At 45.3% G+C, this 13,880-nt stretch overlaps 1 protein-coding gene across 1 annotated transcript in view; it reads right to left on the bottom strand.

Moving 5' to 3' along the window:
- Positions 1-3,178: 3,178 nt before the first annotated feature.
- Positions 3,179-13,880, bottom strand: part of LOC112074347 (catenin delta-2-like) — a 19,716-nt gene continuing 9,014 nt past the window's right edge. The window contains exons 3-5 of the mRNA XM_070440480.1: positions 9,034-9,215; positions 5,360-5,533; positions 3,179-3,196 (exon numbers count right to left, since the gene is read on the bottom strand). Coding sequence (XP_070296581.1) covers positions 3,179-3,196; positions 5,360-5,533; positions 9,034-9,215 — 374 coding nt within the window. The remainder of the gene's footprint in view (positions 3,197-5,359; positions 5,534-9,033; positions 9,216-13,880) is intronic.

Below are 13,880 nucleotides of genomic sequence, written 5' to 3'. Positions count from 1 at the left end.
GAATGCCAACATAGTCACCCAACAGAATACCAACATAGCTATCATATCCAGAATGCCAACACTGACAGTCACCAAACAGACAATAACCAGCATACACACTATCAGAATGCCAACCATAGTCTACCAAACAGCCAATACCAAGCATAGCAACTATCGAATGCCCAATCCATAGTCACCAACAAGAATAACCAAGGCATGCAACTATCAAGAAGCCAACCATAGTCACCAACAGAATACCAAGCATAGCAACTATATGCAGACAAAAATTGGCCAACATCAGTCACCACAGAATATCCAAAAGCAATAAGCAACTAATAAGAATGCCAACCATAGTCACCAACAGAATACCAAGCAAGCAACTATCAGAATGCCCACCATAGTCACCCCAACAGAATACCAACATAGGCAACTATCAGAATGCCAACCTATAGTCCACCAACAGACACTACCAAGCATAGCAACTATCAAATGCCAACGCATAGTCAACCACGAAGTACCACATAGCATATCAGAATGCCAACCATAGTCCACCAAACAGAATACCAAGCATAGCAACTATCAGAATGCCAACCATAAGTCACTTTCCCAAACAGACTAACCAAGCATAGCAACTATCAGAAAACTGCTCAGGCTTAGCAATAGCAAACCATTGGAATTTCTAGCACTAAAGTAACAATGGTGTTCCTGGCCAAAATCACCAGCCTTGGTGTGAGAATTCCCAGGGGACCTCTGAGATTAGACAAACCTAGCCTTGAGACAATGGGGAAGGGGGGGTTACCATGGACACCAGAAGCACACCGGGAAGCTCAGGATGGTTAAAGAGGAGATCTAATGGGGAGGGGGGGTTACCATGGAAACCAAGATGGCTCACCGGGAAGTCCCAGATGTTAAGAAGCATGAGATCAATGGGGAGGGGGGGGTTACCATGGACACCAAGATAAGCACCACCGGGAAGCCCAGACTGAAGAGAGAGATCAATTTGGCGGGCTGTCACTTCGAAAAAGCACTATGCAGCACTACTTATTCAACGACACACATCACAGCACAATATCTCCAGAACACTCACAAGGCAGTGTTACTATGAGTAGGCCTGCAGCTCGTCTCTCAGATGTTCTCTGAGTTGCGATCTTGTGGAGGCCTGTACAATGGGACTATTGCAGACCGCCATTAGAGCCGTGTGCTTCACATTGTCACATCAGTCTGTGTTTCAAAATGTCCATCTGACTCCATTTGATCTGTTTCATTTACAGCCACCACTGAAGAATCCTCTACTGCCAGTCACTGCAGATACTACTGACAACCCAGAAGGTGGCCAGAGCTGTCTGCACTGTGAAGTGTATGTGTGTGTCGTATGTGTGTATGTGTATGTGTAATGTGTGTGTGTGTGTGTGTGTGTGTGTGTGTGTGTGTGTGTGTGTGTGTGTGTTGTATGTTATCTTATGTATGTATTTATGTATGTATGTATGTCTGTGGTGTGTGTGTGTGTGTGTGTGTGTGTGTGGTGTGTGTGTGTGTGTGTGGTGTGTGGTGGTTGTGTGTGTGTGTGTTGTGTTTGTTTTGTTGTCTTACCTACTCAGTTCTTGTTTTCTGACGTCAGGGCCATATTCCTGAGCGGGTGGCCACGGCACACACCACACGGTCATTGTCTATCCCTCAACAACTCCACGCAGGTAGGAAACCCTTCTCCTTACGTCACCGCTGCCGGATATACACTGACGCACTGGAGAGAGATGAGAGGGGGAAGGAGTTAGACTGACGGACCACTGGAGTGAGACGAGAGGGGAAGAGTTAGACTGACGGACCACTGGAGAGAGACGAGAGGGGGAAGAGTTAGACTGACGTGCCACTGGAGAGAGAAGGAAGGGGAAGAGGATTAGGACTGACGGACGCACTGGAGAGAGACGAGAGGGGGAAGAGTTAGACTGAGGACCACTGGGAGAGATGAGGGGGGAAGAGTTAGACTGACGGACCCTGGAGAGAGAGAGAGGGGGAGAGTTAGACTGACGGACCACTGAGAGAGATGAGAGGGGGAAGAGTTAGACTAGGACCACTGGAGAGAGATTGAGAGGGGGAAGATTAGACTGAGGACCACTGGAGAGAGGGATGAGAGGGGGAAAAGTTAAGACTGACGGACCACTGGAAGAGAGATGAGTAAGGGGGGAAGAGTTAGATGCGGACCACTGGAGAGAGATGGGGAAGAGTTAACTGACGACATGGAGGACGAAGGAGGGGGAAGAGTTAGACTGACGACCACTGGAGAGAGACGAGAGACGGGGAGGAGTTAGACTGACGGACGCACTGGAGAGAGATGAGAGGGGGAAGAGTTAGACTGACGGACCACTGGAAGAGAGACGAAGAGGGAGGAGTTAGACTGACGGACTACTGGAGAGGGAGGAGAGGGGGAAAAGAGTTAGACTGCGGACCACTGGAGAGAGACGAGAGAGGGGGAAGAGTTAGACTGACGGACGCACTGGAGAGAGATAGAGGGGGAAGAGTTAGACTGACGGACACTGGAGAGAGACGAGAGAGGGTGGAGGAATTAGACTGACGGACGCACTGGAGAGAGATGAGAGGGGGAAGAGTTAAGACTGACGGACCACTGGAGAATGAGAGAGGGGGAAGAGTTTTAGACTGACGGACCACTGGAGAGGAGATGAGAGGGGAAGAGTTAGACTGATGGACCACTGGAGAGAGACGGAGAGGGGGAGGGAGTTAGACTGACGTATCCATGGGAGGAGGGCTGACGGACGACGAGAAATTGAGGAAGTGTTACACGTAACGGACCAGCTATGGAGGGAGCGAGAGGGGGAAGATTTAGAACTAGACGGACGCACTGGAGGAGGGGGAAGAGTTAGACTGACGGACCACTAAGAGAGGGAGGAGAGAGTGGGAGGAGTTAGATTGACTGACTCAACAACAAGAGATAGAGGGGGATGATAGACTGACAGAGCACTGGAGAACACGGGGGAAGAATACACTAACGGATCACAACAATAGTGTGAGAGAGAGAGCGAGAGAAAGGGAAGGATTAGACTGACAAACAAGGAGGGGGGAATAGTAAGACGATGCACCACTGGAGAGAGAGGGGAAGAGTTAGCTGATGCACCACTGGAGAGAGAGGGGGAAGAGTTAGACAAAATACTGACTCGCACCACTGGAGGAGAGGGGGGGACAGAGCTTAGATCTCGATGACGCACTGGAGAGAGACGGAGGAAGACTTAGACTGATGCACCACTCGAGAGAGAGAGGGGAAGAGTTAGACTGATGCACGCACTGAGAGAAAGAGGGGGAGAGTTAGACTGATGCACAACTGGAGAGAGAGGGGGGAATGAGTTAACTCGATGCACCACTGGAGAGAGAGGGGGAAGAGTTAGACTGAATGCACCACCTGGAGAGAGAGGGGGGAAGAGTTAGACTGATGCAGCCACATGGACGGAGAGAGGGGGAAGAGTTAGACTGATGCACCACTGTTAGAGAGAGACGGGGAAGAGTGCTGAGGACACTGGAGAGAGAGGGGCAAAGTTAAGACTGAATGCACCACTGGCGCGAGAGGTGGAGAGAGTTTCAGACTGCATGACCATCCTTTATCTCCTAACTGAAGGAGAGAGCGAGGGGGAAAGATTAAGACTAGATGCAAGCCAAACTGGAAGTAGAGAGGATGATGGAAGAGATTAAGACCTGATGCGAGACGCACTGATGAGAGAGGGACAGTTAGTGATGGCACGACTAGAGATGGGGACTAAGAACTACGATGAATTGCACCACTGGAGAGAGAGCAGGGGGAAGAGTTAAGACTATGCACCACTGGTAGAGAGAGGGGTGAAGAGTTAGAACCCAATAGATGCCACCACGCAATGATGAGAGAGGGAGTTAAAGATGTTCTAGCAGACCGGAAAACATCTCCTGACAAGATGGTCAACTCACCGCACTTGGCTAGTCATGAGAAGGGGAAGAGGTTAACGCACTTGAGTGATCCATCACTCTGCAGACGAGAGGGGGAGAGGTTCTTTTAGACTGCCTGCAATCACTGCGAGTAGAGTAGAGCGGGGAGAGTTACCCGAACTGATGGCACCACTGAAAGAAAGCTTAAAGGAGAGGGGCGGCAAAGCAACATAATATGAATAAAACTGGGTGACTAGAACTCAGGAGAGGGATAGCCATGATCTCCCCTGCAAAGAGAAGGGCAGGAGATTTCGAAGAAAATGAGATTTAAGCCTAGCCATCACACTATCAATCAGGTGCCTGCAGCTAGGTGCGTCTGGGCAGAGCTGCCAGACCGCCCGCCGTTCCAGGGTTGAACGTATCGCAGAGTTGGTGAAAGCAAGCTGGCTGACAGCTAGGCAAGTGAGGTGGGCGATTATCCTATTGGAACGGTTGCCAGTAACAATCTGGGACTACTTTAGGAGGGTCAGCGTGAGTCACCCTGGAGATGGACCTGAACACCGTCCATCCTGAGAGAAGAGGGGAGAAAGGTTGTGGGGGTTAAAGAAACAGGAAGGATGAATGATAAAGAAAAAAAGGAGATAAAGATAGGAAGAAACGGACAGAGGAGCGAGTCAAAGACACAAAGTCCGACATACACTAATCACAAAACCCAATAGGAAATCGCTAACTTATCCCGTAAAACCCACGTAGCTAGCCAGACTTTCATTTCACATGCTATTTACTTATCAGTGGTCAGATCTGGCATAAAGCATACTGCAACGATAAAAATATGTACCATCTTGCCATGAAGCATCAACACTTCCATTCCTGATGAGCTAGAAAAGCAAAACCATCAACGCCGTACAAGCTAGACCACACCAGCTCTGAGCTTAAGCCATATGACACGTGACTAGAACCGCACTAGGACTTTCTCCTTCTGATGAAACAAATCGACAAGATAGTCCGCCCTTATTTATTCGTTGCAGGAACAAGAAGGTTGCTGACCCATAGTCTCTCCTACAATCTTCATCAGCATGAAGTGGAGGAGTCTACAGGGTCAGGATGCATGTTCTATTAGATAATCATCATGTCCCTAGAGTTTTTATGATAGAAGATCTTACAAAACCCAGACCTACTTTTATACAAACCTGAAAGCAGGAACAGGAGAAGACTAACTGGACTTCACCTCAAACAAGAAACCCATTTCATTTAATTTTCTACCGTAAACCAGATGTGATGACAAAAACATTTTTGGAGACATTTAGTTGATCATCTCTCTCTTGAAACGTGATTTTCAGGTTTACACAACCTAAGGCTATGTAGAGTGAATGAGAGTTCGACACCGCTAATGGGTACCTATTGCTTAGTGACAGACAGGAGAGGGAAGCCTGACTCCCCCCTGCAAAGAGAACAGGAGACTAATGGAGCACCATACCTTCCAGGTGCCTGCAGCCAGGTTCTGCAGAGCTCCAGCCGCCCCCTCCAGTGTATCAGAGTTGGAGCACTCTGACAGCAGGGTGAGGTAGGGCTTCACTATGGACGGGTGCCATAACATCTGGACTCCTTTAGGAGGGTCAGCTGAGTCTGGGAGAGGACCTACACCGTCCCACTGGAGGAGAGGGGAGAAAGGTTGTGGGGGTAAGGAAACAGGAAGGATGATGATAGAAAAAGGGAGRTAAAGATAGGGAAGGAGAGAGCGAGGTCAAGAATCATACCATGATGTACATCCCGTAAAGTACTCTTTCTCCACAGCTATTTCAGTGGCGTTCATAAGCAATGTATATGTTTCCCACTTCTGTAGGCAGCACACCCTCCTAGCAACAGCTCTGACTCTATATGCTATAGATAGACTTTTCTCTTTGATCAAACAATCAAAGATGTCCCCTTTTTATGTTTTCAGCAGAATTCTGCCATAGTTCCCTACATCTTCACAAGTGGAGGCTCTACAGGCAGGATGCATGTTCTATAGATTATCATCCCCCTAGAGGTTTTATGATAGAAGATCTTCAAAACAGAAATACAACTGAAGCAGGAAAGAGAATACGCCCTAACATTTCTGAAAATGGTGAAAACTTTTTGGAGACATTTTGTGTTTTTCACTGTTTACAACTACTGTAGAGTGAATGAGAGTTGAACTGTTGGGACAAAGCCTTCATTTCTTGTGAGGAACAGACAATTGGTTCTTGGGAAGGCATCTGAGTGAATTGTTAAGCAGCAGTAGTGATTGGAGTGTGTTGGAAGAAAGAAAAGTTTGAAAAACATATAGCAAATAGAAATGAAAACTGGATGGTGTTCAGAGATAGATGGGAGGGGTTGAGTGGAGCTTAAGGATGGGACAAAAAAAACKAACAAAAGATAACTATTGTAAAATATACTGTGTCTGTAAAATGTATATAGATGTTTAAGCTGGAAGTAGAAGGCCAAGTGTTAATGTTTATTAGTTTACTCCAGTTGGGGGAGGGGTGGTAGGGTTAGGAGAAAATAATAAAGGAAAATATATTAAAATATATATATATACAGTATATATAATTGTATATACAGTCCCAGTCAAAGGTTTGGACACACCTACTCATTCAAGGGTTTTTGTTTACTTTACTATTTTATACATTGTAGAATAATAGTGAAGACATCGAAACTAAGAAATAACACATATGGAATCATGTAGTAACCAAAAAAGTGTTAAACAAATCAAAATATGTTTTAGATTTTAGATTCTTCAAAGTAGCCACCCTTTGCCTTGATGACAGCTTTGCACATTCTTGGTTTTCTCTCAACCAGCACCATGTGTGCCTTGTTAAAAGTTCATTTGTGGAATTTCTTTCCTTCTTAATGCGTTTGAGCCAATCAGTTGTGTTGTGACAAGGTAGTGTTGGTGTACAGATGATATCCCTATTTGGCAAATGACCAAGTCCATATTATGGCAAGAGCAGCTCAAATAAGCAAAGAGAAACGACAGTCCAGTTTCTTCAACAGCAGTCGMAAAACCATCAAGAGCTATTATTAAACTGGCTCTCATGAGGACCGCCACAGGAAAGGAAGACCCAGAGTTACTTCTGCTGCAGAGGATAAGTTCATTAGAGTTACCAGCCTCAGAAATTGCATCCCAAGTAAATGCTTCACAGAGTTCAAGTAACAGACACATCTCAACATCAACTGTTCAGGGGAGACTGTGTGAATCAGGCCTTCATGGTCGAATTGTTGCAAAGAAACCACTACTAAAGGACACCAATAAGAAGAAGAGACTTGCTTGGGCCAAGAAACATGCAGAGTAGGTGAACGGATGATCTCCGCCTTCGTGGCTCCCACCGTGAAGCATGGTGGAGGAGGTGTGATGGTGTGGAGGTGCTTTGCTGGTGACACTGTCAGTGGTTTCTTTAGAATCCAAGGCACACTTAACCAGCATGGCTACCACAGCATTCTGCAGCGATATGCCATCCCATCTGGTTTGCACTTAGTGGGACYATCATTTGTTTTTCAACAGGACAATGAACCAACACACCTCCAGGCAGTGTAAGGGCTAATTGACCAAGAAGGAGAGTGATGGAGTGCTGCATCAGATGACCTGGCCACCACAATCACCCGACCTTAACCCAATTGAGATGGTGTGGGATGAGTTGGACCGCAGAGTGAAGGAAAAGCAGCCAACAACTGCTCAGCATATTTGGGAACTCCTTCAAGACTGTTGGAAAAGCATTCCAGGTGAAGCTGGTTGAGAGAATGCCAAGAGTGTGCAAAGCTGTTATCAAGGCAAAGGGTGGCTACTTTGATTTCTTAAAAACGTTTTTGCTTACTACATGATTCCATATGTGTTATTTCATAGTTTTGATTTCTTCACTATTATTCTACAATGTAGAAAATAGTACAAATAAAGAAAAACCCTTGAATGAGTAGGCGTCTCCAAACTTTTGACTGGTACTGTATAATTACAAAAGAAATGTGGAGGATTGGAAATGATGCAGACAATTACACTGATGGAAGCCACAATCTATCTGCAATATTAAAGCTGACCAATCTTTTGCTTTGATTCCCTTAAGTTAAGAACATTCCTGCAGTGAACAAGTGATATGGCTTGGAGGAAGCTATCTGCACTGTCTGTCTGCACTGTCTTTCTGCACTGTCTGCCTGTACTGTCTGTCAGTCTGCACTGTCTGTCTGCACTGTCTTTCTGCACTGTCTGCCAGTCTGCACTGTCTGTCTGCACTGTCTTTCTGCACTGTCTGCCTGTACTGTCTGTCTCCACTGTATGTCTGTCTGTCTGCACTGTATGTTTGTCTGCACTGTATGTCTGTCTGCACTGTATGTCTGCACTGGCTGTCTGCCTGGACTGCCTGTCTGTCTGCCTGGACTGTCTGTCTTTCTGCACTGTCTGTGTTGTGTAATATGGTTGGTTATTCTTCCACTTAAGAAATATCTATTTTTGTATGTATTCCAATTGGTTTGTTGAATGGTTACAGATTGGGAGAGATCGCCATTGTCAACTCTTCCTGATAATTGTATACAGGTGGTAGGGGCACGTTCCAAAGCACTTTGCTCTAATATCAACATATGAATACGTTTATTATGCACATATGTGTGTCTGCACTGTGTGATAGAGTCTCCTCTCTTCTCTCTCTCTCTCTCTCTCTTCTCTCTCTCCTCTCATCTTCTCTCTCTCCCTCTCTCTCTCTCTCTCTCTTCTCTCTCTCTCTCTCTCTCTCTCTCTCTCTCTCTCCCTCCCTCCCTCCCTCCTCCCTCCCTCCTCCTCCCTCCTCCCTCCCCCTCCCTCCCTCTCTCTCTCTCTCGTCTCTCTCTCTCTCTCTCTCTCTCTCTCTCTCTCTCTCTCTCTCTCTCTCTCTCTCTCTCTCTCTCTCTCTCTCTCTCTCTCTCTCTCTCTCTCTCTCTCTCTCTCTCTCTCTCTCTCTCTCTCTCTCTTTCTCTCTTCTCTCTCTCTCTCTCTCTCTCTCTCTCCTCTCTCTTCTCTCTCTCTCTCTCTTTCTCTCTCTCTCTCTCTCTCGTCCCACCTGATGCATCTCTCTCTCTCTGTGTGTATAACGTCCCACCTGATGCATCTCTCTCTTTCTCTGTGTATAACGTCCCACCGGCTACCTCTCTCTCTCTGTAACTTCCCACCTGGTCCTGTCCCTTCTTCTTCTTCTTCTTTCTTGCCCCAGCAGCCTGAGGTCTCTCCGTCACGTCCGTTGGCGTCACACAGGGACCGTCTAGCTCCTCTGAACCCAGCTGTTGGCCCTGGGACGTCTCCCTGCCAGTCGGTAGGACAGGTACGCAGGATACACACACAGTTCTCTGATGGTCTACACGGAGAGGCAGAGGAGCTAGAACATTTATCCTACAAATGAGCTAACTTCCCACACAAATATAACTTCCCACAAGACCTAACTTCCCACACAAATATAACTTCCCACAAGAGCTAACTTCCCACCCTGCCAAAATGTGTGTGTGTGTGTATGTGTGAAGGGGCATTTAAAAGGAAGAGTGCCCAATTCCATCCATGAATCGTGATGTACTCTAACTTTTAAATGATATTAAAGAAATTCTTTCAAATGAGGAATAATGACTGAGCCCGAAGCATCGTATCAAGCCTCATTTAACATGGTGTCAGAAGAGGACACATCCGAAACAGCAGAGGGGTGGGTGTGTGTGTGTGTGTGTGTGTGTGCATCTGTGAAGTATCACTCATAAACGTGGCGTATGGGAGGAATATGGAAAGTAAACCACTTGGAAATAACGAAGAAAAATCCTGAATCATCTGAGACGACTCTGTCTGTTTTATAGAAGAGTCTCTCAGACTGATAATTTACACAAAAAACAACAATGAATGTAATTGAACATAATACTCTGACTGACTAAATGCTTTCAACGACATTGCAGACGTAATACAGACACCAAGTCGCTTCAACTAGATCCAATAAGAACAGACCTTGGGCCTGATCTGTTAGAACTGTTAGAGGAGTCAAGAAGAGAGTTACTTTCCTCTGAAAACATCACAGGTAAACAACTCCAGAGGTAAACAACAGGTAAACAACTCCAGAGGTAAACAACAGGTAAACAACTCCAGAGGTAAACAACAGGTTAACAACTCCACAGCTAAACAACAGGTAAACACAGGTAAACAACTCCAGAGGTAAACAACAGGTAAACAACTCCAGAGGTAAACAACAGGTAAACAACTCCAGAGGGAAGCAACAGGTAAACAACTCCACAGCTAAACAACAGGTAAACAACTCCACAGTTAAACAACAGGTAAACAACTCCACAGGTAAACAAAAGGTAAACAACTCCACAGGTAAACAACAGGTAAACAACTCCAGAGGAAAACAACAGGTAAACACAGACATCTGTGAGTTGTTTTAACCTGTTGTTTTTAACCTCTGGGGTTTGTTTACTGTTTGTTTAGCTCTTGGAGCATGTTAACCTGTTGTTTACCTTGGAGATGTTGGTACTGTTGTTTACCTCTGGGAGATGTGGGTACCTGTTGTTACCTTGGCGTTGTTAACAGTTGGTTTTACCTCTGGAGTTGTTTACCCTGTTTGTTTACTTCTGGAGTTGTTTTTTTACCTGGTCTGTTTACCTTTGTGTTGTTTACCTGTTGTTTTCCTCAGGGGTTGTTTACATATGTGTGTTTTAACCTCTGGAGTTGTTTACTGTTTGTTTTACTCTGGAGTTTTGTTTTACCTCGATTGTTACCTGCTTCTGGAGTTGCTTTACCTGGCTTTGTTTACCTCGGATTTGTTTACCTGTGGGTGTTTAGTGCTTGTTTTAACCCTGTGGTGTCTAAGTTGTTACCTCTGGAGTTGCTTCTTGATGTTTCTTTTATGTTACCTCTGGAGATTCGTTTACCCTGTTGTTTATTGTTGTTACGTGTGCTTTCCTGTTGTTTACTTTGGAGTTTTACTGTTGTTTCTTACCTCTGGCTGTTGTTACCTTGCTTACCCTCTGGGTTCCTTGTGTTTCCTCTGGGTTGCGAAATGTGTTTGTAAACCTGGGAGTTTTCCTGTTTAACATCTGGACGTCTGTTTACCTGTCTACCTTGTGCTCTGCCTGTGCCTGACGTTAACTTGTTGTTACCTTGGAGTTGTTTACCTGTTGTTTCCTCTGGCGATTGCTTACCCTGGGTTTGTTACCTTCTCGGAGTTTTAACATGTTTTACCACTGTTGTTCTACCTCGTTGTTACTGAGTTGTTTTGTTTACCTGTTTTTACTGGTTGTTTTCCTATGTTTCTGTGTTACTCTGGAGTTGTTTACACGTGTTCTCTGCGATTGTCTACGTTGTCTACTCTGGTGTTACCCTGTTGAGTTTACCTCTTGGAGTTGTTTTACTGCTTCTCTGGTTTACGTTCTTTACTCGAATGTTATGTTGTTTACCTTGTAGTTCATTTACCTTGTGTGCAGGGATTGTCATTGTTTTTACTGGGAGTTGTTCTGTTTAACCTGTGGAGTGTGCTTTTACCTTGTTGTTTACGCTTGGATTTGTTTACTTGGTTAGTGCTTTCCTGGTGTGTCCTGGGTGTTACCCGTTGTTTATCTCTGAGTTGTTTACTGTTGTTTCTTGCACGCTGTTACTGTTGTTGTACTCTGGATTGTTTACCTCTGGAGTTGTTTTTTACCTGTGTTTGTTGTTTCTCTATGGAGTTGTTAACTGTGTTGTGAGTTGTACCTTTTTACTGTGGGTTGTTTACCTTTCTGTTAATGTAGTTTCACTTTGTGTGGGAGTTGTTTAAACCTCTTGATTGTTTATGGATTTACTCTGAGTTGTTTACCCTTGTTGTTTCCTCTGGAGTTTGTTTCCTGCTGGTCTTACCTGTTGTTTCTAGCTGTGGAGTTTGGTTACCTGCTCTGTTTACCTCTGGAGTTGTCCTTACCTGTTGTTTTTACTCTGGAGTGTTTACCTGTTTGTTTACCCTGGAGTTGTTTACCTTGATGTTTTCAGTAGGACAAGTAACATCTCTTCTTGACCCTCTCTAACCAGTTTATACGATCAGGCCAACGGTCTGTTCTTATTGGATCTACGTTGACAGCGACTTGGTGTCTGTATGTACGTTCTGCAATGTCGTTGAAAGCATTTAGGCTCAGTCAGAGTATTAGTTCACTTACCATCATTTTGTCTTTTTTGTGTAATTATCAGTCTGAGAGACTTCTTGCTATATAAACAGACAAGAGTCGTCTCAGATGCATTTCAGGATTTTTTTCTCGTTATTTCCAAGTTGGTTTATCTTTCCATATTCCTCCCATAACGCCACGGTTCTATGAGTGATACTACAGTCAGATGCAGCACACACACACACACTTATCACCACACACACGCCCTCTGCGTTTCGGTATGTTGTCCTCTTTGAACACATGTTAAGAGGCTGATACGCATCTGCTTCGGGCTAGTCATTATTCCTCATTTGAAGAATTTCTTTAATATCACTTTAAAAGTTAGAGGTTACATCACGGATTCATGGATGGCAATTGGGGCAACTCTTCCGTTAAATGCCCTTCACACATACAACACACACACACATTTGGCCAGGGGGCGAAGTGCTCTTGTGGGAAAGTTATATTTGTGTGGGAAGTTTTGGTCCTTGTGGGAAGTTGATATTTTGTGTGGGAAGTTAGCTCTTGTGGGAAGTTATATTTGTGTGGAAGTTAGCTCTTTGGGAAGTCTATATTTGGTGTGGGAAGTTAGCTTTGTGGCGAAGTTATACTTTGTGTGGGAAGTTTAGCTATTGTGGGAAGTTTAATTTGTGTGCGGAAGTTAGCTTTTCTTGTGGGAAGTTTTATATTTGTGTGGGAAGTTAAGCTCTTGTGGAAGTTATATTTGTGTGGGAAGTTTTAGGCTCTTGTGGAAGTTATATTTGTGTGGGAAGTTAGATCTTGTGGGAAGTTATATTTGTGTGGAAGTTAGCTCTGTGGGAAGTTATATTTGTGTGGGAATGTTAGCCTCATTTGTAGGATAAATGTTTAGGCTTCCTCTGCTCTTTCCTGTAGACCATAGAGAACTGTGTGGTGTATCTGCGTAAGCTGTCCTACCGACTGGCAGGGAGCAAACGTCCAGCCAACAGCTGGGTTCAAGGGCTAGACGGTCTCTGGTGTGGACGCAACGGGACGTGACGGAGAGACCTCAGCTTGCTGGGGCAGAGAAGAAGAAGGAGACAGGACCAGGTGGGGAATTATACAGAGAGAGAGAGGTAGCAGGTGGGAAGTTATACACGACGAGAAAGAGAGAGATGCATCAGGTGGCGTTATAACCCACAGAGAGAGAGAGATGCATCAGGTGGGACGAGAGACGAGAGAGAGAGAGAGAGAGAGAGAGAGAGAGAGAGGCAGAGAGAGAGAGAGAGAGGAGAGAGAGAGAAGAAGAGAGAGAGAGAGAGAGAAGAGAGAGAGAGAGAGAGAGAGAGAGAGAAGAGAGAGAGAGAGAGAGAGAGAGAGAGAGAAGAGAAGAGAGAGAGGAGAGAGAGAGTTAGAGAGAGAGAGAGAGAAAGAGAGAGACGAGGGAGAGAGGAGGAGAGCAGAGAGAGAGAGAGAGAGAGCAGGAGGAGAGAGAGAGAGATCTAGTACACAGGGCAGCACACATTGGTGCATATAACGTAGTTCATATGTTGATATTAGAGCCAAAGTGCTTTTGGAAGTGCCCTACCACTGTAATACAATTATAGGAGCAATTGACAATGGCGATCTCTCGCGAGCAATCTGTAACATTCCAACAAATCCAATTGGAATACATCAAAAATAGATATTTCTTAAGTGCGAAGAAATAACCAACCATATTACACAACACAGACAGTGCAGAAAGACAGACAGTCGCAGGCAGACGACCAGGCAGTCCAGGCCAGACCGCCAGTTGAAAGACATACAGTGCAAGAACAGACATACAGTGCGACCAAACCATACAGTGCAGCCAGACGACATACGTTGGAGACAGACAGTACAGGCAGACAGTGCAGAAGACGTGCAAGACAGAACAGTGCAGA

Source organism: Salvelinus sp. IW2-2015, unplaced genomic scaffold (genome assembly GCF_002910315.2).
Source record: "Salvelinus sp. IW2-2015 unplaced genomic scaffold, ASM291031v2 Un_scaffold2595, whole genome shotgun sequence".
Classification (NCBI taxonomy): domain Eukaryota; kingdom Metazoa; phylum Chordata; class Actinopteri; order Salmoniformes; family Salmonidae; genus Salvelinus; species Salvelinus sp. IW2-2015.
This window is presented reverse-complemented; position numbering and strand designations above follow the sequence as displayed.